Consider the following 24,216-nt stretch of genomic DNA (forward strand, 5'->3'; position numbering starts at 1 on the left):
CAAATTTTACATTTCAACCATAAGTCCATTAGTAAAGAAAAGATATCCAAGGAAATTATTAGTAATTTTTTTAAACCAAAATGAACAGCAGGTTTCAGCATTCCTCCACGTTATATGGGACATCCACTGTAACCACGCCACTGTGTTATAGCTTGTCTTGCTTGCTTTGGGCAACATAAATGTTTGTGTGTAAGATATAACACGAACAATTTTCTTTTCAGCGACTGCCGCGAAATCGAGCAGATTCGGCAACAGCGCTCGGAAAACACCGTCGCGGCGCAACTCCACCGGTTGGTGCGACGCTACCCGGCGAAACGATGTACGTGCGAACTCCAGTAAGTGTCATGATATCATCCGAACAGCGTCGTTACAATTTCGATCCTCGTAGAGAGACATGTATGGCGATGAATATGCCCACAGCAAGCAGATTATTTGTGGTAAGTCTTTGATCATAAATTAAAAGTGGAGTTTTAGGTACTACTGAGGCTATATATTTCTTGGGTATAAGGTTTCAAATAGAATCTGATGCAATTTTCTAAGTAGAGCGCATCGTGTGGATTTAGACTAGGGAGGTGGCGGTTTCGATAGTGTTTTTTTGTTAAAAAAAACATATTTGCGTGTATTAAACGCCAAATGTTACACATTGCACATTATTTTAAAAACTAAAAGAAAGTTCTACAAGTAACAAAGCCGCTCTTTCTGTTTAAACTAAACAGTTACTACTTTTAATGAACGGTAATTAAACTGTTGTGACAATCAATAAATAACAAAATTATGCCTATTATAAACAAATAATTTTAGAAACAATTTGGAACTTTAACAAGCATGAAAAATATTTATAAATAGACATTCAAATTATGTTATTCTTTATACAATGCCTTCCGGTTAACCATTCTTTGGATACTTTGGCTGATATAAAAATAAAGATTGTAAAAAAACTTTAACACACATTAACAATTGATTTCAGGAAACACTATTCTGTTTCTGATGTAATTATCAATCCTGTGTCAATCACCTATCCTGTTGCCATACATTTGTAATGATTTCTTACTTGAATGTTCTGTGTATCTTACTGTGACAATTTTGAATTCTTTTTCGAGTATCACGTCTTGCTACAACGTCGACTAATGTCATTCACTTTATGTATTGCTCAAAACAATGTCGTTCACATATTCGTTCAAAAGTTAACAACTCATTTTGGAAATCAACTGACCAAATAAACCCTGTCTCATACGATACGACAACGTGGTCCAATATGAATTCAACGTGGTCCAATTCTTTTGCATCTAATTCCACATTTTGAGAATTTGCATAAGCTCGCGGTGTTTTATCGTACCAAAGGCCTTTTTACAATCGATAATGTACAGATGAACATTTGTATAAACATCTTTTCAAGAAGTGTTGCAACCGGTGTGTTGTGAGGCTTCGTACACACCATCGTATCGCTTCGCTTTCGATATTGGTATTAGTCGAGGTGAAATGTTATTCAAAGTTATTTCACATTTAACATTTTTAAAATTTCAGACTTTGTTTTATATAAAAGATGGTACTCAAAAGTTTTATAAGAAAATCTCACTTAAAGATCGATTTCTACAGGTTTTAAAATTAAAAATATCAATTTTTTAGCGGACTTTCTTTACAATTTAATAAACAGTTATATTACTGTTTCATACTTCTGAAATTCTTCTTCTTCTTCTTTTTATATAGACCCGACTCTGTCTGTTTTTCAATGTGCCTCCAGTAAGTTGTCGTTTCATCGTTTTCTTGGTCTTCCTACTGATCGTCTTCCTATTGGGGAACCGTCTCTTGCCGTCTTTACTACTCTATTTGTTATCATTCGGCTTATATGATCGTTCCAATCTACTCTTCTATTTTTTACCCAGTTCTTGATGTTTTCCACCTTGCATCTACGTCGTATATCTGTACTTCTAACTCTGTCCCATAGTGTCTTACCATTAATTTTTCTAAGTGTTTTCATCTCTGCTGTTTCTAACACCCTTTTTGTCCTCTCTGTGTTAGGTCGTGATTCTGCCGTGTATGTCATTATTGGTCTGATGACTGTTTTGTAAATTCAGCCTTTCATTTATTTCCTCATATTTTTATTTCTCCATATTGTTTCATTTAGGCAACCTGCGGCTCTGTTTGCTCTATTCACTTGATTATTGCTCTATTCTTAGTAAATTTGAGGTTATAACCATGCATTTTGTCTTTTTTGGGGAGATTAACATGTTAAATTAATTCTCTGGCGGTTATATTAAATTGGTGCAGCATTCGTTGTAAATCATCTTCACTTTGAGAGAGCAGTATGCGTCGTCTGCATGGCAGATTATTTTAAGTTGTTTTTCTCCCATTTGAATCTTCCTGCCTTATCCTATTTCCAGCGTTAATAGGGTCGGTTAGTTCTTCTTCTACTTTTACTTTTATTGTGTTGTTTAGGTAGATATTTTCGATTATTTTTCTCTTGTGTCCAATAAGTGGATAAAGTCCTTTAATTTGACCCGGTCAAATGCCTTCTTAAGGTCCACGAAACATAGATATGCCGGTTTGTTGTATTCTAATGATTTCTCTTGCATTTACCTCAATATAAATGTAGCGTCGGTGCATGATCTTCCCGACCTAAAACCTCGTTGTTCTTCTGCTAGTGTTATAATTTCATTCAGTGACACTTCTGAAATTTAAGTATACAATTAATGGAAAACCTTATTTTCATCACCTTTTTCGACAAATTTATTTGTAAACATTTGCTTTATATTACAGGAAATACGCGTTTCACGACAAACTTACACTATCTATATATCGCTACTTACTACTACTTACACGATATTTATAAAAATTGGTTGATGGAGATTACAAATTATGACGAACATTCTTCTTTTTCTCCTTCATGTGTCATGTTCTGCTAGAACATCAATTGTGTGATCTTTCCTTTATGTACTGCTGCTCGGAATTGTGATCTAGCGTTGACTACTTACTATTGACATAACTTCTCGCCGAATTGATGGTATATCTCTTAAGAACATTTACATTCAAATATCAGTTCTTCTTCTTCTCTTCTTCAGTCTTTTTGCATCGACTCTCGGACAAAGACCTCCTCATGAGTTCTCCACTCTTCCCTGTTTTGTGCTATTTGGTGCCAGTTTCTTCCCACTTTTGCTTTGATGTCTAGCCACCGTTTTGTGGTCTTCCTCTACTGCGATTGTACTCGCGTGGTCTCCAAGTTTATCAACCTTCTTTTAAGTCTTTCACGACAGATAAGACACTGCGAGTACTCTTCTACGATGGCTATTTTTCGACTTTGTTCTCGATTTTGTGTTTTTACGTGGCTTGGAGAAATAAAGGAGGCTTCCTGACGTCAGCATATGTTGGGTTTTCCCCGTCTATTGTAGTGATACCGTTTAAGCCATTCGCAATAAAAGGGTTGGTGTACTCCTCTGAAATTAGCAGCTGGGTGTACTGCAGGTGAAAGCATAAGGATAGAAATAATCTTTTAAATAAATAAATATTTAATGACTATTTTTATTGTCTCTCTATTGTCTATTGTCTCAGATTTCTCACCTCTTGATGCACGCTCTACAATTATTAATGTAAGACTATCTGATCATGAAGCAGTATATACCAAGTTTAACACTCTTAACATACAATCCTCGAAAACCCAACGTTTATGTAGGATTTTTTCCGCTCAGAACTTTCGTAAATTCCAAAATTTGTGCTTGAATTCTGGGTGGCATTTTCTCTCTGTGGACTATAATTTCAGTGATTTTTTAGATAGGCTTGTCTGTATTTTCAATAAGGCATTTCCTTTAATTACAATTAAGTCAAAACATCACTAACTCTGGACTAGCAAAGGTATCAGCATATCAACCAAGAGTATGCGTTCACTATTGTACATCAAAAAATTTACTACCAACGTCTTTGTGACTGAATATATCTCCAAGTATAGAGGAACCTATCTAAAACTTATCAAAACAGCTAAAAAAATGTACTATGAGAATCGTCTGGGAAGCTATAAAAATGTTGCAAGAGAAACTTGGTCCATAATAAACGATCTTCGAAATAAGACTAACATAGCTCAATCATTTTCTCTTGCAAACCCTGAAAATTTAAATGAATACTTCATTAATGTGAGGAAAAATATAACATAAACTATTTTGCCACAAGATCCTGATATTTCCTATCACCCCAATTAAAAAAAGTCTCGAATTCATTCTTTATAAGACTAGTTGATAAATCTGAACTGATGCAAACAATTAGTAGTATCAAAAGCAAATCTTTCTGTAATACTGATGAACTATCGATAAAAATTTTCTTAAATCTCCCAAAAAATGTGTTGGAAGTCCTAGTCTCACAAATTAACAATTCTTTTATTATTATTATTATTATTATTTCTCTTCATAAGGGTGGTGAAAAATTGAATGTCTGCAATTATAGACCTATTCCCTTAGTACCGGTCCTATCCAAAATTATTGAGAGACTTATAAAATCCCGACTTATGTCCTTTCTCGTTGAAAACAATATTTTATCACAAAGTCAGTTCTGCTTTTTATCTAATAAATGTGTCAGTGATGCTATGTTTTCTGTACTATATGAGGTCTATCAAGCACTACGACATTTTGATAGAACAAACTAAATTTCTACGGAATTCGAGGTATTTCTTTGAATTGGTTCCAATCTTACTTGAGGAATAGGAAACAACTAGTAAGAACAAATGATACTGACTCTAGTCACAAAATCATTGCATGTAGTGTACCACAAGGTTCAGTATGGGATATTTTACTTTTCCTTATCTTTATGAATGACATCACTAACTTAAAAATCGATGGAAAAATGTTTCTTTTTTGCTGATGATACCAGCATTACCTGGAGGAACTCTAATATTGCAACTCTTCATGCATCTAAATCTTCTAATCTACTTAAAATAAAAACCTGGTCCGACTCTTACTCTCTTTTAATGTGGATAAGACAGTAACAATATCCTATAAAGAAGCTCTTCAACTTTTGCTTCTTAATAACAGCCAGATCAGTATCGTTGATTCTGTAAAATTTCTTCGTATGTTTATAGACAGAACCTTAAATGGTCTCTTCATATCGATTTGTTAGGTAAGAAATTAGCCTCAACCTGCTATGCAATAAGATCTGTTTCGAAGTAAATCAATTTAGCATCTTCCAAAATAACATATTTTTTTGTTCGAGTCTCATCTTCGATATGATCTTCCTTTTTGGGGTTCTAGTACAGCTGCCAAATCTGATGTTATTTTTAAATTATTTAAATTACAAAAAAGAGCAATACGGTATCTTTTTGGCCTCAGTAGATTAGCACATTGCAGAAGAAACTTGTTCAAAAATCACGGGATTTTAATTCTTTCCTCTTTATATATTTTCGAAACTGTTTTCTTAATTCGTAAACACCTACATGTTTTCCAGTAAGACCTAATCATGATTATTCCACCAGAAATTCAACCTTTCATGTATATTTACCGATCTCGTCCACTGAGTTCTAAAGAACTCAGAGCAAAGAAATCTAAGTAAAAAAGAAAAAAAAAAGGGTTAAGAATAAAGCAACCTGGCAATCTGAGCATTTAATACTTGAACGTTTTGGCTTTGCTCTCATTGAACAGAGTGCACAACGTCTTGATGTTCCTTTTTCTGGCATGTGATTGCCAACATCGCTTAGTCTCACCGTGCTTTCAACGCTAACAGAATTAGTGGTTCCTCCCATTTTCTTCAGTTTATTTCTTCCTATTGTTACCTTAGGTCCTGGTCTCTTTCTGTTATAGAAATCACCTATGAGCTCGTTGGCCAATACACTTCTAAAATACAGGTGACTCATTGGTTTCGATTTAATGGACCTCATTTTCATTGTAGTCTTATAAGTTATATATGAATTTACCACTGCTGCATCAATCAAATAGTAAATAATCTTCATATACCATCTTCGGGATTTTCATGAAATTGGATAAGAATCATGAAGTTGATCGAATAGATCGACTCCACCCATATAGCGATTGTAATCACTTATGGCTTTTGGACACTTAACACTTTCTTGTTCACCATTCGGTTTTCTTCGCAAAACTGAAGTAATCTCAAGTGGATTATGCATAGTACTGCCGACTAAAACGCATTTGCGCCCCTGATCTTTCCATTTAACAACAGACATATCATTGGACATGCAATAATCGTGTTCTCCCATTTTCATTGTTTTGTCCTTTCTCATTTGTTTTGGAAAGCCTTTACGATTTATTCTAAAAGTTCCACAGCAGAACAAATCATAGGTTAACATTTTCTTAAGAGGAGGAAAACTCGAGAAAAAATTATCGAAATACATGCAGTAGTTTGCGCCTCTAAGAGACCGTTTTAGCGCCTAAACCATATTCAGCATGTTGTGATTGAGATTTGCCTTCATATATGCTAAATTTGTGCACGTATCCAGTTTCGGAGCATGCAACGACCCAAACTTTAAAGCCTCTTTTTATGGGCTTTTTCGGCATATATTGTTTGAGAGAACTTCGCCCCTTGAAAGCAACCATACTTTCATCTACCGCAACATTTCTACTTGTATAAAAGTTCTCTTGAAAGCGTTGCTGCAGTTCTGTTATCAAAGGCCTTACTTTGAACAGTTTGTCAAAATTGGGGTTATTTTGATTTCTTTCCATGTTTTCGTTATTGTTTAGATGGAGAAAACGAAGAATTTTTAAGAATCGTTTTTGCGTAAAAATTTGCGAAACTCTTGGCACGTGCATGTTAATATCAGTTGACCAATAATGTCTCAAACTAGGTAGTTTATGAAACCCCATGATTATAAGAACCCCTAGAAATGCTTTCAGTTCTTCCTCAGTTAGGTCGAGATTATTATGATTTTGTTGTTGAGCATAGAGATTTGACTGTGTAATTATATTAGCTATAATATCTTTGCTCATGAACAAAGAAAACACGTCGAATGGTGAATTTATATTGACCGGTTTTGCTGGGCCAAATGGTCTGGTAAACGGCGCATTCGAATATTTTTGTGCATCAGAAGCGTTCTTTCTCCATTTATATGTATCATCGCACTTTACTGTGTTCTCTTGGTTCTCTTCTATTTCGTCTTCACCTGAGGAAGTATCGACGTCGTCAAAAATGCGATTTGTTCTTACCTGAGGGTGGAAAGCTATATCATCCATTGAGTCATCTGAATCAACATCAAGAAATTCAACCTTGTCATCATTAGACAATGAAGTAATAGTCGCGTTGGATGCAACCGACGTTCGGTTGGAAATAGGAAGATTATCTTCTGCATCAGAATCACCCTCAAAATCTGAATTTATGGCTTGTTGATATGGAATACCATCTATGTAATCAAATAAATCATCCTGAGTCATATTTTGTAAATTTTCAAGTATACTGCGGTGTTCCATTTTACTGCAAAAGATACGTACATTGTTGTATACAAATACTTGAAAAATTTAATTACTTGATCTACCGCACAGCAATTTAATTCTTGGAAATATTATTCAAGTAAGTCAGATTTACGTAAAAAAAGAATATAATTGTATAGATTTAAAATAAACAAGAGTGAAAATACATTTCAATAGAACAATTGTAAAATCAGCATGTGCTACTTTGAGGTTATGTTTAGTAAATCAAGATATATCATCTTAGCGCCAATAAAATCTGAATAGATAATAAAAGACCATAATACTGTGATGTGTTACCTTGAGTTTGATGTATTTATAAATCTTTTGTAAATTATTTTTCTAACTTTTACAAACGGCAAAAACCTGTGATCACGTTCAACGGTAACTTACAGAGTATGATGGGTTGTGGTTAGCGAATCGACCACATTGGTGCCACGTTGCCGTATTTTGTTCTGTGGTGTTCATTTTGGGTACAATTCATTTACAAACACTGAATTTGCACTTCGGTAACTTTTCATGTCAATTACTAGCTCATAAGTATTAATAAGAGCAGTGGTCGAAATATCGACCACAGACCTATAAAGGGTTAAGTTCCGAAAAAGAAAAAAAGCCTATCTATCTGAAAAACTATATTATTCAGTGAAAGATTTTCGTAACGAATAACTAAGAAATTACGATTTATATATAAATACTATAATACGAATATACTAATACTATATACCTAAATACGAATAACTAATAAAGAATATTTCTATTTGATTCTAACTCCTTTACTCATTTGGTGGTTTTTTATGCCCACTGTTTCGTTGTTTCAAACATATTTCTATTCTATTCTATTTTGTGAGAATTTCGAACAAGCATGTTTCAGATTTATAACTGTTTTCATTTATTATTTTCCTCAGTTGTTTATTTAGATATTTTTCTACTCGGTTTTTGTTGACTTCTGATCTATTTATTTTTGGTGTTTTTTTTTTGAGATTTTTTTCTCGAATAAAACTGTGATGTCAGCTATTAGAGGCTTATTTCCTGAACCAATATCCGTTCCATTATAGGAAAGTATAGTGGTTAATTTTTAAATTACAAAACCTAATTGGATATGGGTTTTCAGAATTCCTATTTAGTATTCTGTAATCTAAAAACACTTTATCTAAGATAAAAAAAATTCTTTAGTTTTGCGAGCTCCTTTCATCATATTACATGACGAATCTTTTGAAATATGTTATGTTAGAAGGTTGTTCAGAATTCTATGGGTGGACCAGGTTAAAAATTTGGGGTTTTACAAAGAGCTAACATCCAAACAGAATTACTAGATCTCGTTAAACAGCAAAAGGTTTCATACTCATGCTATATTCTAAGAAATATCAAATCTATAAACTTATTATGATGATTGATGACAAAGCATTTAGATGAATTACCAATGAGTATTAAATAACTTAGAAACGCAGATCTTATCAAGTAATATTTATTTGATTTGGAAATACTAGTTAAGAACTGATAATAAATTTTTATGACACGGATTATGCATTAGATCCGTTCGGTAATCTAAGGATAAAATACTTAAAAGTCGATTCGAAATGTTGTTCAAGGTGCAATTTGTTTATCATTTTTTTACTTTTTAATACTTAGTCTTAAAGATGACTTCTGTTTATACCATCCTCTGATAACTACCGGTGGAAAATTCAGTGATAATTATAGGAACATGATAGTTGTTCCATGATTCTTCCGTAGTTTTTCCATTTTAGATTGGTTTCTAAAGTTTCTATATGGTTTCTATTTAAACAAAGAATTGATTACAAAAAGATGTTTTTCTTCTAGATATTTTATTAAACATTTCAGTTAGTTAATTCAACCAGATTTTAATTATTATGATTTTAGAGAAAATAAGATACGTATGGATTTTTATGACGATCTCGCAAGAAGGCGGCGTAAAATTCTTCTCTTATCTGAGGTTGGGAATGATTTTGGCTACTCGAACTTTATTCACAGCTGTCCTAAACTTATACTAAACTACTCCCTTCAATTTCTCAGCCAATAACTTCTCCTTCTTGCAATACCGCTCTTGCCTTTTATCTTTCTTTCTATTATGAGTCATAGCATTTCATATCTGGTTCCCCATATTGTATGATCAAATACTTCAGTTTTTTTCAATCTTTGCATTATTTCCTCTTCTTTGTTCATTCTTGGAAGCACTTCTTCATTTGCACCAGCTTTCGAATACTTATACTTTCTTAAATTTTATTTTCTTTTAATTCATCTTTATTCCCGAGATACTGCAAAATGATTATGATGTCCTTTGTTTGCTTATATACAGCTTCCTGGAATATGATCTTTCTATTTACACACAACCAAACTTATATGGAAAACATGGAGACTGTGCAGGTCTCCCTCATCTCTCTGCATGATAGTAGATGGTGACTACTCTGAACCGCGCCACAGTCGCAGGTATCGTCCTCCTGGTATCCCCATTTCTTCAGTGAAACCCCAGTTTCACAAAGTGAAACGCCAGTTCTGAGTCTGTTTAGCGCTTTCCATGTGGGATGCGGCAAAATGTATCCAGCGGCCATTTCCTCTGAGGGGGAGCAAAATGTGCTGTAGCTGACGCATGCCATAGGTGTATTCGGCGCGTCTTTGGCTCTTCGGAAAGGGATCGTGATTTTTTCAGAAATCTTTTCCGAGATCTTAATCTACTTGGCTGAACTTGGTGGACTTACAAGGGGTGTCTTTCCGTCTCCTGCTTCTTTCGTTCTATCTCTGACGTGACCTGTCTTCTGATAGCAGGTGGAGCGATTCCAACTATAGGGTAGACCTCTTCGATAGGTGTCGGTTTCAGGCAACCAGATATTATACGAACCGTTTCATTTAACGCAACATCGACGTTTTTAGCGTGAGCAGAGTTTTCCCACACTGGTGCTCCAAACTCAGCGGCAGAAAAACATAATGCTAAGACAGAAGTACGGAGAATGTGTGGTTATGCTCCTTATTTTGTGTTTGTTAGTTTGCGCATGATATTATTTCTGGCGCTTATTTTTTTCTTGATATCTCGACAGTGATATCCATAAGACAGAGTTCTATCCAGACGTAAGCCGAAGTATTTTGGCCTTTCATTGTGTTCCAGCATCTGACCACGCAATTCCACCTCCAGCGTCTTTCGGGCATGCTTGTTTCTAAGGTGGAAAGCACACACCTGTGTTTTTGTAGGATTGGGTTTCAGATGGTTTTCGTCATCGTTTCGTCTTTCCAATTCCAATTCCAATATAAATTCTCTATGTTTTTGAATAGGGTAGACCAAGTCCATTCTACACAAAGAATAAAATTGATAATTGACTGGTGGAGGCTATAACTTACACAACTATTCCCTCAATACGTAAATTTGTTTATGTCCAAAAACCGAGTTTGGACAGTAGTATGGCTTGAGTTGCATGAGTTCCCAAAGCCTTAACAATTGATCGTGTTCTGTTATCCAGTCCTTTTTTTCGTGTTGAAATTTTCCAGAAGTAAAATAATTGTTCTAATCTTGATTTGGAGGGGATCTGATGGAATTCTATGTGTTTATCGTATTTTTAAAATCGGGTAAATACGGATATGTAAGATTTAAGCTGAAAACATTCCAGTAAGTCCAAAAAACATTTTACCTGTATTGAATCTATCCTGAAATCTCCACAAATGACTACTTGCGCATATTTCTGTTTTATTTCATTCAGAAGTTCAGCAAGGACTTAAGGACTTTGAGGACAGTGTCCATTCTCTCCATTAGTTTTGCCATCGGGTTTTCAAGGTTGGAAATTGTAGTTAAATGGTTTGAGCCGACATCACTTTGTTGGTTTGTGATTTTTAGTCATTTGACTATTTCCTGAAGTTTTTTGAGCGTAAAAACACCAGGGATTACTGTTTGATTGCTAGTTTCCTTGGTACCTGTACTATGGGCTTCTGGTTTCTTCCTAAGTTGGGGGAATTTTTCTTTTTGTATTTGTTTGTATACGACGCAGCCCTTATAGTTAGTCGGATGATTTTCCATACAAAGTACACACTGTACGCTATTGCTGCGTTCCTTATGTGGATAATTTAAAGTATGGTGATTACTTACACACTTTACGCATCTTGCAGGCAAGTGGCAGAATTTTTTTGTGTGGCCGTAGCGTTGACAATTTGTACATTGGGGTACATGATGCTTGGGATGTGGTGGTTCAAAGGATACAATCATGTTTTGGAGTACTCTTATTTCATATATTATGTCTTTATTATTTGATTTAGTTTTCATTTCTACATAAAAAAGTGGAAGCGATGTTTTGGAACCATTCTTATATTAGCTATATTGGTTACTTCGTGTCCCATATTTCCTAACTCATGTTTTAAAGCATCTTTATCTGCTGTTTGATGTATATTACGAGGCCACCACTTACGTGCTTTGGTTATGTTTCGGTAATGTTCAGAGGTTGTCGGCTGGATTTTTACTTGCTCATTATAGACATTTGATGGAGTATCCCTGTGGGGATATTGTTTCTAACAAATGTCTAAGAGGTCGTATATCAACTACATCTGTAACACATATGGGTGGGGGTTGGGTACTTTTTTTGTCTTCACCAGATCCGGTTTGGTTGGTCTCATCAGGCATTTCATCTAAGCTAGCAAATCTATTAGACGTGGCTGTAGGTGCTTTGAGACAGTAGTCGCTTAGTATTGTTATAAATGCTATTGCTACACCCCCATAAATGTGGCAATTCATCGAATAATTAGCGGTTAAAACATAATTAGAAATTTTACCAGGAGATGCCCACTCTTTCTCTAAAACATCAGGGTTCACTTTCATTTCTTTCGATATCTCAAGATCTTCTAAAAGGTTCATTTTTATTTGGAAAGTTATGTAAAATTTTACTATTTTTTAAAAGGAGAAAAGGAATGATTATTAAATTTGATGTGATGTCCAAAGTTTGATTTATCTACGTTGTTAAGATTTAATTCTTCTTCTCAAAGAAGATCTTTATCGGCTTTATTTTAACATTTTGAAGATAAATGAGGTAAATGAAGTTTTGAAGATAAAATAAAACCAAAAAAGTAGTAATTAAGCACAAGTCTTCATTTATTCTATGTCCCATTCGTAATAGAAACCTCTGTACAGGATTATAGTGCAAATAGTAGAGTCAGTTTACGTTTTTAACGAAAGTTATAAATTAATAGGAAATTACACAGAGATTAGGACAAACAAGAACAGCAATCCGACAACTTAACTCAGTATGGTGGGATAGACACCTAAATATGAAGACAAAAACGCAGATTTATAAAACATTAGTGCGAAGTATTATGACATATGGGGCTGAAAATTGGATCATAAACAAGAAAACCAGCAGTAAGATAGTAGCAACAGAGATGGAATGCCTGCGAAGATGCTGCAGAGTAACAAGAATGGATAGGAGAAGTAATGACGAAATAAAGCAAAGAACATCAATAGAAACAGACATACTAACATATATAGAACAAAAAAGACTAAAGTAGTATGGACATGTAAGAAGAACTAGCGACAGCAGATGGATAAAGAAAATAAGCGAATGGAGCCCCATAGGAAGGAGGAAAAGAGGACGACCCCGAAAATCCTGGAGGAACGAAGTAGACGACGCCATGAGTAAGAGAGGACTAAACGATGGAGAATGGAACAACAGAGAGAGATGGAAACGGTTGAGCGAGGGAAGGCAGTGAATACTGTAGAATCCCTAAATATATATATGAATTAATAGGATCCCGTTAAGCAAAAAAAAAATTTCTCCAAATATGATTTTTTTAATAATGAATTAAACATAAAAAACTATTTCACTGTTTATTTTATTTACTTTAAACTATATCTAAAGTAACAACAAATAAAAGATACTATTTAAATAATTTACTTAATATTTGACTAAAGATATTGATCGAAAAAATCAATTTATTAAATATAGAACCCCGTTAAAACTCGGATATACGTTTCTCAGAAAAGAAATCAAGTATTTCTCAACGCAAAAATCTAATATCCGCCTTATATACTTGGAAAAGATCCATATACGCAAATATATCTGTATAAATTGCCCTGATTTAACAAAATATTTATTTAAAGGACTAAATAGAGCGTTTTATGTGTTTATTTTTAATTGGCTGCAGTTTATGTAGCTCGTTGTCGTCATTTAAAGCATCTAAATATATTGATCGACTAAATTGGTGGTCTGTACTGGTGGTATGTAAAGAAAATTTTAATTCTCTCGTCCCACACAACAAACAACTTCACCAGTCGAGTGTTGCATACTTGCCTTTATATGCAAATAAATGAATAGCTGAAAGATATAGATGGATAGATAGATTTAGAGAGGATAGAGAGAGGAGGAGGAGAGGAGGATAGAGAGAATAACATTCTCTAGCTTGACCCGTTTTAAAAAGTCTAATAGCTTCAAGTCTGTACCTTCCTTGTAGCTGTTTGCTGGTGTATTTTCTTCTCCTAATGCAAAGAACCTCACATTTGCCAGACTGTCACACTGACATAGAATGTGCTCTGCTGTTTCTTCTTCTAGGTGACATAATCTGCACAGGTCATCATCTCATAGTCCCATCAGCTTCAAGTGTTTATTCAGCTTACAGTGCCCTGTCAGAAGACCTACTATGGCTTTGACTGTTTTCCTGTCTTTGCTTATTAGGTCTGCCGTAAATTTTGGCGAATGTTCTGTAATGAACTGTTTCGCCTGTCTTTGTCCTGGTGAATTCCTCCACGATTCCAGAGATGTGTGAGCCGCTCTTGTTATAGCATAAGTCACTGTTGGTCACTAAAAATTAGCCTTTCAGAGCATTGTTTACTGAGTTTTAGTGGAGCTTGAGTTTGGACTGTGTACTAGCGATGGTCGGGTGAGTGGTTTTCCACTGCCGTTCAAGCCTGCTTACGGTTACTTAATTTCACTCATGCTCTTCTTCTTCTTTAAGTGCCATCTCCGCGACGAAGGTTGGCAATCATCATGGCTATTCTGACCTTCGAGGCAGCTGCTCTGAACAATTGCCTTGAGCTGCAACTAAACCACTCTCTCAGGTTCTTCAACCAGGAAACGCGTCTTCTTCCTACGCTTCTCCTACCCTCTACTTTTCCTTGACTTATGAGTCTCAAGATGTTGTATCTTTCGCCTCTCATCACATGTCTGAGATATTGCAATTTCCTTTCTTTTATTGTATTTTCCATTTCCCTCTCTCTGCCTATTCTCCTTAACACTTCTGTATTCGTGATTCTATCTACCCATGGAATCCTTAACAATCTTGTAAATGTCCACATTTCAAACGCGTTAAGTCGATTTATTGTATTCCGGGGTAATGTCCATGATTCAGCTCCATAGTAGAGGACACTCTGTACATAGCATTTAATTAGCCTTATTCTGAGGGTCAATGTCAGATCTTTGCTGCATAAAATCGTTTTCATTTTCACAAAGTTGGCACGTGCTTTTTTAATTCTGACTCTTATTTCTGCAGTATAATCGTTATTTTCTGTGATTATCGTTACCAAGTAAGTATATCTTTTTACTCTCTCAATCTGCTGACCGCCTTCCGTTAATATTTCGTTTGTATTGTTGTTCTTGCTAATTTTCATGAATTTGGTTTTTTTGACGTTAAGAGAGAGTCCGTATTCTCCACTATATCTTAATATTTTGTTCATTATTCTTTCTAAGTCTTCCAAGTTGTCGGCTATTATGACTGTATCGTCGGCATACCTAATGTTGTTAATTAAACTTCCGTTCACTTTTATGCCGACTGTCTCGTTTACCAAAGCTTCTTGTATGATTTCTTCAATCTCATGCTCATGTACACGTAATTTATGCGTGATTCACGAGTCAAATCATACAAAATATATAAATTAAGTACACATTAAGTTTATATTCTTTACCTTTACTATATTTACTGTGTTTTTTACATTTAAAATTCGGCTAGCTAATTTTTTTAGTAGAGTAAATAGTGCAATTTTTCCAAAACTCCAAGGTCTAGCGCCCATCAATTTACAACCTAAATAAAACCTGTCTCCACAAAAGGATCAACTGGCTTTAAATCAGTTGGGTAAATGCAATGTAAATGTGGCAAAATTGTGGGTATAAGGAAGACCAATTTAAAAAATTAGGTTTTAAAATAGTTATCTTACAATAAAACACTGTAAATTTTTGTTTTAAACACATCCACAAAATTTATTATAAATTATTATCACTACAGCTGTTTCGGCAGAGTGCCTTTTTCAAGTGCAGATTACCAAATATTTATATAATAACGTGCTACAAAAAATTGCAACGCAACTACGACTACGGGAGAAAGATCAAACAAAATCGGTTTTATGGAAACTAGGGATCACGAAACATTTGGAAGCGCAATTGGTTTCAGACCGTAATTTAAAACAGTTGCACCATGGGCGCTGGATCTTACAGTCCGCTGGCCTCGTGGGCAAATCCCCGTACATTTACGCTGCCGAGATCACAAAATAGTTGGAAGTGCAATCAGTTTTAGACCGTAGTTTTAAAACAGTTGCACCGAAGTGTTGTTACACTCACAATAGGGCCTTTGAAAGACTCCCTTTTGAAGTAGTTGGGCTGGGAAGCAAGTATGATGAATTTTAATTCTAATAATAGTGGGAACATATGATTTGGAAGGAGAAAAGTTTAGGCGAGGAATGCTATTGGATGAATTGAATAATAGTGACTGTTATTAACTTTAGCTCGTCTTTCCTTTTGTTCAGCTATTATAAGATCTTCTGCCATAGCATTCAAATCGTACTCACCAGGAAATTCTTCAAGTACTTTATAGTTTGTGGGATCATCTGTAAATATCCCTACAAGTTTCTTTCTCTGAAGTGCAAAAAGCAACAACTTAATATAGTCAGTTTTAAGTTTCTCACCTGCCTGTTCATCTAGCTTGATCTATTTCACCCATGCTGTAGCTAAGAGTCTATATTTTGCGTCTGGTAAAGTGAATATTAACGGTCTTGTAAATTTCGAATAAAACTCCTATTCGTTTATATTTTCCCTTAAATATATATATATATATATATATATATATATATATACATATATTATATATATATATATATATATATATATATATATATATATATATATATATATATATATATATATGTAGAGCTAAGATTAATATTATTATAAAAATTAATATTAAACTCACCAGTCTTCCGGGTTGAACCGCGTCGATATCCATTTTGCCGAGCTTTCGACATCCTCTCTGATGTCTTCTTCAGGGCTTCCGAGGTCTCAGTCTCCCGAGCCCCCAGACACTACTACACTCACTAGTCACTTCTAGTTCACTCACTAGTTCACTACAGTAGTGAACAATTATTATCAAGAGCTAAAAAAGACAAAATATCTTACAAGGTTGAACTAGAAAGAAAAAACAATTTGTTAACTTACCAAATAAAAATTAGTTTAGTAAATAAAAATTGCTGCTAATACATCTTAAAAATAATTAATATAAAAATAGATATATATATATATATATATATATATATATATATATATATATATATATATATATATATATATATCACCTTTTAATCAGCTTAATCCGACCCTGGCACTGTTCTACTGTGAATAAACGAATAAACTTATTCCAAGTGTATTACGGATTGCCTGAGATTTGGCGAATCAATTTCATTAGATATTACAAAAATGTAAAAATCATGAGAATCCACAAACGCGTTTTCTTTCGTTATACGCGTACTTTGGAACCAAAAATTCTAGGCTTACTTCTAATCGTCCTAATTCTAATCTAATCGTATAAAATATGGTACTCTTTGTTTACCATGTTTACAAAGGTAAAAATTTGTTAAGATATCGTCCATAATAATAAAGTAGTTTTTATTTACGATGGTGTAGTTGTCGTCCCATTTGAATTTTCAGTTGATTTTCCGCGGGAGACCTACCTGCATAGATCTTTTTTTCCTAAAGGGTTTTGTACCTATAGAAAGACACTAGTAGCAATGGTGCGGTTAAAACGGATATCAATGTATAGGACTGAATGGCGAATAGGACCTTGAAAAGCCGAAGCTTTACTTTACAATTACAGCGCCAGTGAAAATATCTTTTATAACCGTTCTCCATTTTTATATAATCTTTCCTATCTCGGAATGTTTTTCGTCAACCTCCGATTACAAGTTTCTCAATGTCGTCTTAATCTGCTTCTGATTGAATGTACTTACTCAGTCACTTTTGCGTCTTTAAATAATTCGTCTATATATAATTTGTCAACGTAGGAAATAAAACAAATAATAATATCCAGCAGATTTTTATTTAATACATTTTAGAGTTCACCATCTGTTGTTTAAAAAAAAAAAAATGAAGATTTATATATTTGTTTATCTATTTATATAAACCTGAAGTTGCTAAATTTTGGCACTACGTTTTTATTAAATAATAATTTACTTAGTTTTTCAAATATGTGTGACATAAAATAGGTAGAAAAGCTATAAATATTACACACTTTTATAAAACTGTAAGGTAAATGACCAACAATATGAAACGTATAACATATGGAAGCCGTTTGTTGCCAACACCATTCTGTGTCTACAGTAACAGCCTCTTACATTTTATCTTTGACTATGCCATTAAATTTGCCGTGGGATAAGTTGATCAGGTCATCCGCGTAGTCTAGGATATGATGCTTCTGGTTGCTGAGTCTAGCTAACAGCCCATCCATCCATGATCACATTCTACAAGAGAAGAGATATGACTCCCCCTGCAGGCAGCCTCTAGGTACTTGTGCTGACACTGTATTCCCTAGTAACGTTTCATATGTGATATGGCTCCTCAGCATGCAGTCTATCCATGTGAAGCTTGTTTCTTCTATTCATTTTAGACTATTTAGATAAACAATCATTGTGTTTGCTTCGAATGCTCATTCTATATCAAAAAATGCACTCAACATTCTCTTTTGGCTTTCCAGAATATACTCCACCAAATTTATGAACTTCATTTTTAAATTTATTTTTGAAAGTGAAGATTTACAAATCCAAAATGATTTAACTTGATTTTTGATAATTTTGGACAGGTATTTAAATCTTCACTTTTAAAAATAAATTTAACCTGCCCATGACAACTTAGTAATTTTCAATTTTATCATTTTACCTTAAAAAAGCAGTCTTAAGCTATTTTTTCAGCCCTCTAGGTGCCCTTAGGCCTGAGATATGTTCCTCGAAAAGGTCAAAAATAGCATTTTTTACCCTATATTTGAAAAGCTATATCTCTGAGTCCAGTGGACCGATTTTAACTCACAAGGTCTCATTTTTTGGTATAATATCAACTTTTTGATCAAGTCATTTACAAATCCGCTCAATCATCATTACAACCCTGCGAGGGTCCTAACCTCATTAAAAATTTCTCTCCAGTCCTCCCTATCCATCACCTTTCTCCGCCAAGCACGTATTTCCATATTTCTCATGTCTTCATCGATGTTATCAAGGAACCTTGTTCTGGGTCTTCCTCTTCTTCTCTGGCTAGTGGGTCTATCAAGAAGCGTTTTTCTAGCTGGATCATTTTGTCCCATCCACATTACATGCCCTATCCACCTCAGACGTCCTATCTTAATATGTTTTACGATATCAGGTTCCTGGTATATTCTATAAAGTTCAAAGTAAACAAGTGGTTGCAGGATTTGTGGTTGCGTGCTTATTTTTATATACTTGGTTTTTTTGGTGTTTATTATTAAACCCATTTTTTTTTAGCTGATTCTTTTACTGCTATATACGCCTCTTGTACAGCGTTTTTCGTTCTCCCAACAATATTGATATCATCAGCATGGGCCAAAATTTGCACTGATTTATTATATATTGAACCAGTGGTTGTGATTTGTGATATACGTATTACTTTTCTCCCTTCCCCCTGAATTCGTACTCTGCATTAAGATTTTTGAAGAGTTAGTTTTGTTAAATTTACCATCTGATTTGGTATTCCTAGCTCTTTCATTGCTTTGAACATTTCTCTTCTATTCACGGAGTCGTAGGCTGCTTTGTAGTCTATAAATATGTGATGAGTATCAATGTCATATTCCAGTGTTTTTTCCAAAATTTGTTTCACAATTGCCATCTAATGAATTGTCGATTTACCACCTCTGAAACCAGCCTGGTATTTTCTTACTATCCGTTCTGAATATGGTGCCATACGGTGACATAGTACTGTGGAAAATATTTTATACGCTGTATTTAAAAGCGTAATTCCTCTGTGTTTAGAGCATTCAAAGATATCTCTTTTTTGTGTATGGTGCAAAGTATTCCAATATTCCAATCATTGGGGAGGGATTTATGTGTCCATATTTCTTTTATAAGCTGCTGTAATGCCATTATGGTATCATAAATAAATAGTTTATTTACGGTTATACTAATTACGGCGCAAGATTGGCGCAAGATAGAGAAAGATGGAAGCAATTGGGAGAGACCTACATTCAGGAGTGGATGGAAAATGGTTGACAAAGAAGAGATACTAATTACAATAATTACAATCATTAAATAATTCATATCATATTAACAGTCTTAGAACTCAATAATAATTACATACACTTTACACAAGACAAATAAATAGAATAAATATTTTAAAAAGATTTTTTCAGCTTTTTTCGAAAACTATTCAGAGAACTAGAAAAAAAGTCTACATCTAAGCCATTTGCAGATTGACACATTCGTCTTATAGGTCTATTTAGACAATTGTTTGTTTGTTGGAATTCTAAGTGAAAAACGTCCTTAGATCTTGTGCACCTTTGAGGAACCCTAAGACCTATTCTCTGCAAAATTTGAGGCCAGTTCTTGACTTTGACAACCTGAAGCCTGTCTCTCAGGTAGCTCTGCAACCACTCAAGCAGGGATCCATGAATTCCTAGTGCCTCTAGGAATTCATCTAGGATCACTAGATTTGTGGTTGTAGACCTACCCGGCATAAAACCGTGTTGTTCAGGAATAATTAAACTTTTAATTGGAAAAAATATTTTTGAAGCAATAATTGACTCAAAAATCTTTGCAAAAATAGAAATTTTGGAAATGGGTCTGTAATTTTCTATACATGTTTTACTACCATTCTTAAAAATAGGAGAAATATAACTTTTTTCCACTCTTCTGTGAAAGTGCCAGTACTTAATGAAAAACGAAAAATTTTTAGTAATACAGGAGACAGAACAAAACGACATTTATGTACAAAATAAGGTGAAATTTCATCAGGGCCACTACTAAGTTTTAGATTTAATTTTTTTAACTTATTAAAAATATCTATTAGACTAATATCACAGCTGCTTAAACTAATTGTTTTATTATAATCAAAGCTTGGAATATCACAGTTATTGTTATCTACATATGACTTAGAGAAATGCTGCTTAAAAAATTTGAAATTTCTGATGGATTGTTTGACTCATTGCTGTCATAGGTCAGGTTGTTTGCTAAGTCATAATGTTTATTTTTACTGTGTTACATAATTCCAGAATTCTTTGGAATTAGTCATGTTTTGTTCCAAAGTTTTTATGGTTTGACTTTTACATTGCTCAGCTAAGACTTTGCATTCTCTACGAATGTCTGAGAATAATTTATAGTCAGAAATAGTATTAGTTTGTTTGAATTTTTTATGAGCTACTTTTTTTCTCAGAATAGCATTTATTAGTTCAGATGAATATGATTTTGAAAATTTTGGGTTTTTACATTTTTGTTTTTTTAAATATAAATCTATGCAACAGTACCAAATATCATAAAAACAGGATATTGCTTTATTAACATCTGAACTATTGTCGAGTAAGTTGTCCCAGTTTACATTACCTAAAAATGGGTTTATTAAAATATAATTAGCTCTATTAAAATCATAATAATAATAATCGTATTCAAGGAACTCAGTTTTATCACAGTCAATACAGAAAGAAAGTGCTGGATGGTACTTATCAGGATTTGCTAGGATTCGCGGCTACGATCATGGCAACCTTCTCTATACAGTGATGAGTGTCTTACCACCCGGCTTTTTAACGTAAGAGATAGAAAACACAGTTACCTTGTGAAATAAAAAGAGATGAAACTCGTAGAGGTGAGAAATAATCGGAAAAACCTATAATTTATATTACATTACATTACCACTATCGATAGTCTCACACCTTTAGACGTTAGATTCGAGCTAAATCACCTCGGTCATAATTATTATGAGTAACGTCGAATGTGTGACATATTTCCATTTTTTAATTTCGCATAAAGTAAAAACTGATTGACCACAATAAAGCAAAAATGTGAATAAAATAATTTAATTATTAGTGATTATTTAATCTAAAGTTTTAAATTATTAACCAAGAATAATTTCTACTATGATTTGAAGAGTTTCATACACTCTTGTCACGGAATAATTATAAAACCTTCGTGGATTAGCGATAAGAATTCGACATTGCGATACAGACATCGCAGACGATTAGAGTTCAAAACCCACATGTGGTTTTCTTCTTTTTTTTTTAATAATTTGAAATTATGCGAAGATCGTTTTGCTTTGAATCACTAAACAAAACTAAACAAAAACTAAAGTTAAAACAAAAAATCTTATTGACAAAACAGTATCGTCGTACTTTCGAAAATAAAGTAAAAACTTTTAAAGAATGTTTAAATAAGTAAAAATTCTACAAAAATAAAAAAATATCCGTGGCCACTAATCAATCGATTAGGAAAAGTCGCACTGAGATATTCACTGACGATGCGAGAATTATGTGCAGGACAACCATCGTGTTGAAACCATATGGAATCGAAAGCTATTGGTAAATTACAAAGGGCTGGGACAATTTCATTTTGCAGAAGTTCCAAGTATTTCCGCCCAGTCAACATACCGCCTATAAGAAATGGACCAATGACATGATTCCCTATTATGCCTCCCCAAACATTTACTTTTCGAAGACGCTGGGTACGAGTGACATAAATCTGACGAGGATTTCCTCGAGATCAATACCTAACATTGATTGAATGTGACGACCATGCTAGAAAACGTACATTAATCGGTGAACAAAACGTTCTCTAAAAAATGTTTATCTTGATGTGACATTTCCATTGCAGTTTGACAAAATTCTAAACGTCTATATTGATCCCCAGGGAATTGTTCGTTGGATTTATGAAGTTTATAGGGACGGTATCGATGTCTTTACAAAATTTCACCTACTCTAAATCTTGGAATTCCACATTGTTTTCCGAGACGAGGTGTTGATTGGGTAGGATTTTGCTCAATACTTGCACAAATCAAAGTGTCCCTTAGTTCCAAATCTGGATTTACCTCCCTTCGTCTGCGAACTCCTCTTGGATGGAACACGGATCCATAAGTAAAAAAATTACGTATAATAGACTGAATTGTTGATCGTGCTGGAGCCGGCCTATTTGGAAACATATTTACAAATTGTTGTCTAATCATGTTGTCTGATAATCCATTCACATGCCAGACACCAATTTGCACTTTTTCCTCGACCGTTAAAATCCTTTTCACGAATTGTTTTTTCAATAAAAAGTTTCTGTTTACCGTAAAAAACACTTCTCGACGTGTTATTATTTGATAACTTGAAGGCTTGATGGTTTGGTTAGCTATAAAGAAGGTAGCTGTTCGCGCGCATCCATTCCAATGTCGTCATATGTTTTGAAAATCATTACCTGTACAGAGGAATTGATATTAACACTGAGAATTTAGTGATGGATTTGACATTAAACAGTCTTCAATGGATTATTTTCCATTCACAACTGAAGACTGTAAAACTGGAATTGAATTTGAAATATTTTGTATTTCTATTGTATAAAATTGGAATAAGAATAAATTGTAAATATTGAGTTTTTCGAAAACTTGTTACCTAATATGTATCATATTTTCTATTATTTTTGATTGAGTAAAACAAAAATTTTACCCTTGGTGTGAATTGAACCCCAGTCTTCTTATCAATAGACGACGTCTCTAACTATGATGACGAGGTCATCCGTATAATTATGACTGAAGTCAAATAGACACGTCTAATAACTAGCCTTATCTCGTACTATCTCACAACTTAATCTGTCTTCTATCCTTTCCGCTATTTTGCCGGGTGGTAAGACACTCATCACTGTATAGTTCAGCTGGGAGATTACCTATTCCGGGTGATTTGTTTCTGGCTAGTTTTTTAACTGCATCTTTAACTTCAAGAATGGTTGGTGGTTCCTCTTCCCTCTCGTTTGTTCCCCTTACATCATCTCTTTCGTCTTCCAGATTTTCTTCTTCTTTCTCTATATAAAGTGCCTTATTTAAAGTATTCCACCCATCTATTCAATACCTCTTTCCTTGTTTTTAATAGGTCGCCATTCTGAGTTCAGCATTGTCTTGCGGTTGCCTTGAATTCTTTTCTGTTGATGTTAACTTTCTTATAGAATGCTCTGAATTCTTTCTCTCTATTGAGGTTGTCTATATCCGCTCAAGGTAAGATTTATTTTATATGTCAAGAAGAACGAAAACAAAACTTTATAATTTTCAATTGGTATATGATATAGGTTAGGTTAGGTTAGGTTAGGAAGAAGATTTCAGCTTTATGCTCAGAAAACTAGAAGAAGAATATAAAAACAACGGAATGGAAATAAACTTAGAGAAAACCGAATACCTAACAACAGAAAACAAGGATATGAGAAACCTAGAGATAGACGAGGGAAGACAAATAAATGGAACAGATAAATTCAAGTATTTAGGAACCATAATATCGAACCAGGGAACAACAGAAGAAGATATAAACAACAGACTGAGACAAACAAGAAACTGTATAAGACAACTAAACTCAGTGTTGTGGGATAAGAACATTACGATAAAGACAAAAAAGAGAATATATAATACCCTGACAAGAAGTA

The 24,216-nt window shown here is 34.1% G+C and overlaps 1 protein-coding gene across 1 annotated transcript in view; it reads left to right on the forward strand.

Annotated features, from left to right (window-relative positions):
• The first annotated feature begins 322 nt into the window (after positions 1–322).
• Positions 323–24,216, forward strand: part of sbm (L-type amino acid transporter sobremesa) — a 212,956-nt gene continuing 189,062 nt past the window's right edge. Inside the window, exon 1 of the mRNA XM_072524115.1 lies at positions 323–437. Coding sequence (XP_072380216.1) covers positions 395–437 — 43 coding nt within the window. The 5' untranslated portion in view covers positions 323–394. The remainder of the gene's footprint in view (positions 438–24,216) is intronic.

Source organism: Diabrotica undecimpunctata, chromosome 2 (assembly GCF_040954645.1).
Source record: "Diabrotica undecimpunctata isolate CICGRU chromosome 2, icDiaUnde3, whole genome shotgun sequence".
Lineage (NCBI taxonomy): Eukaryota > Metazoa > Arthropoda > Insecta > Coleoptera > Chrysomelidae > Diabrotica > Diabrotica undecimpunctata.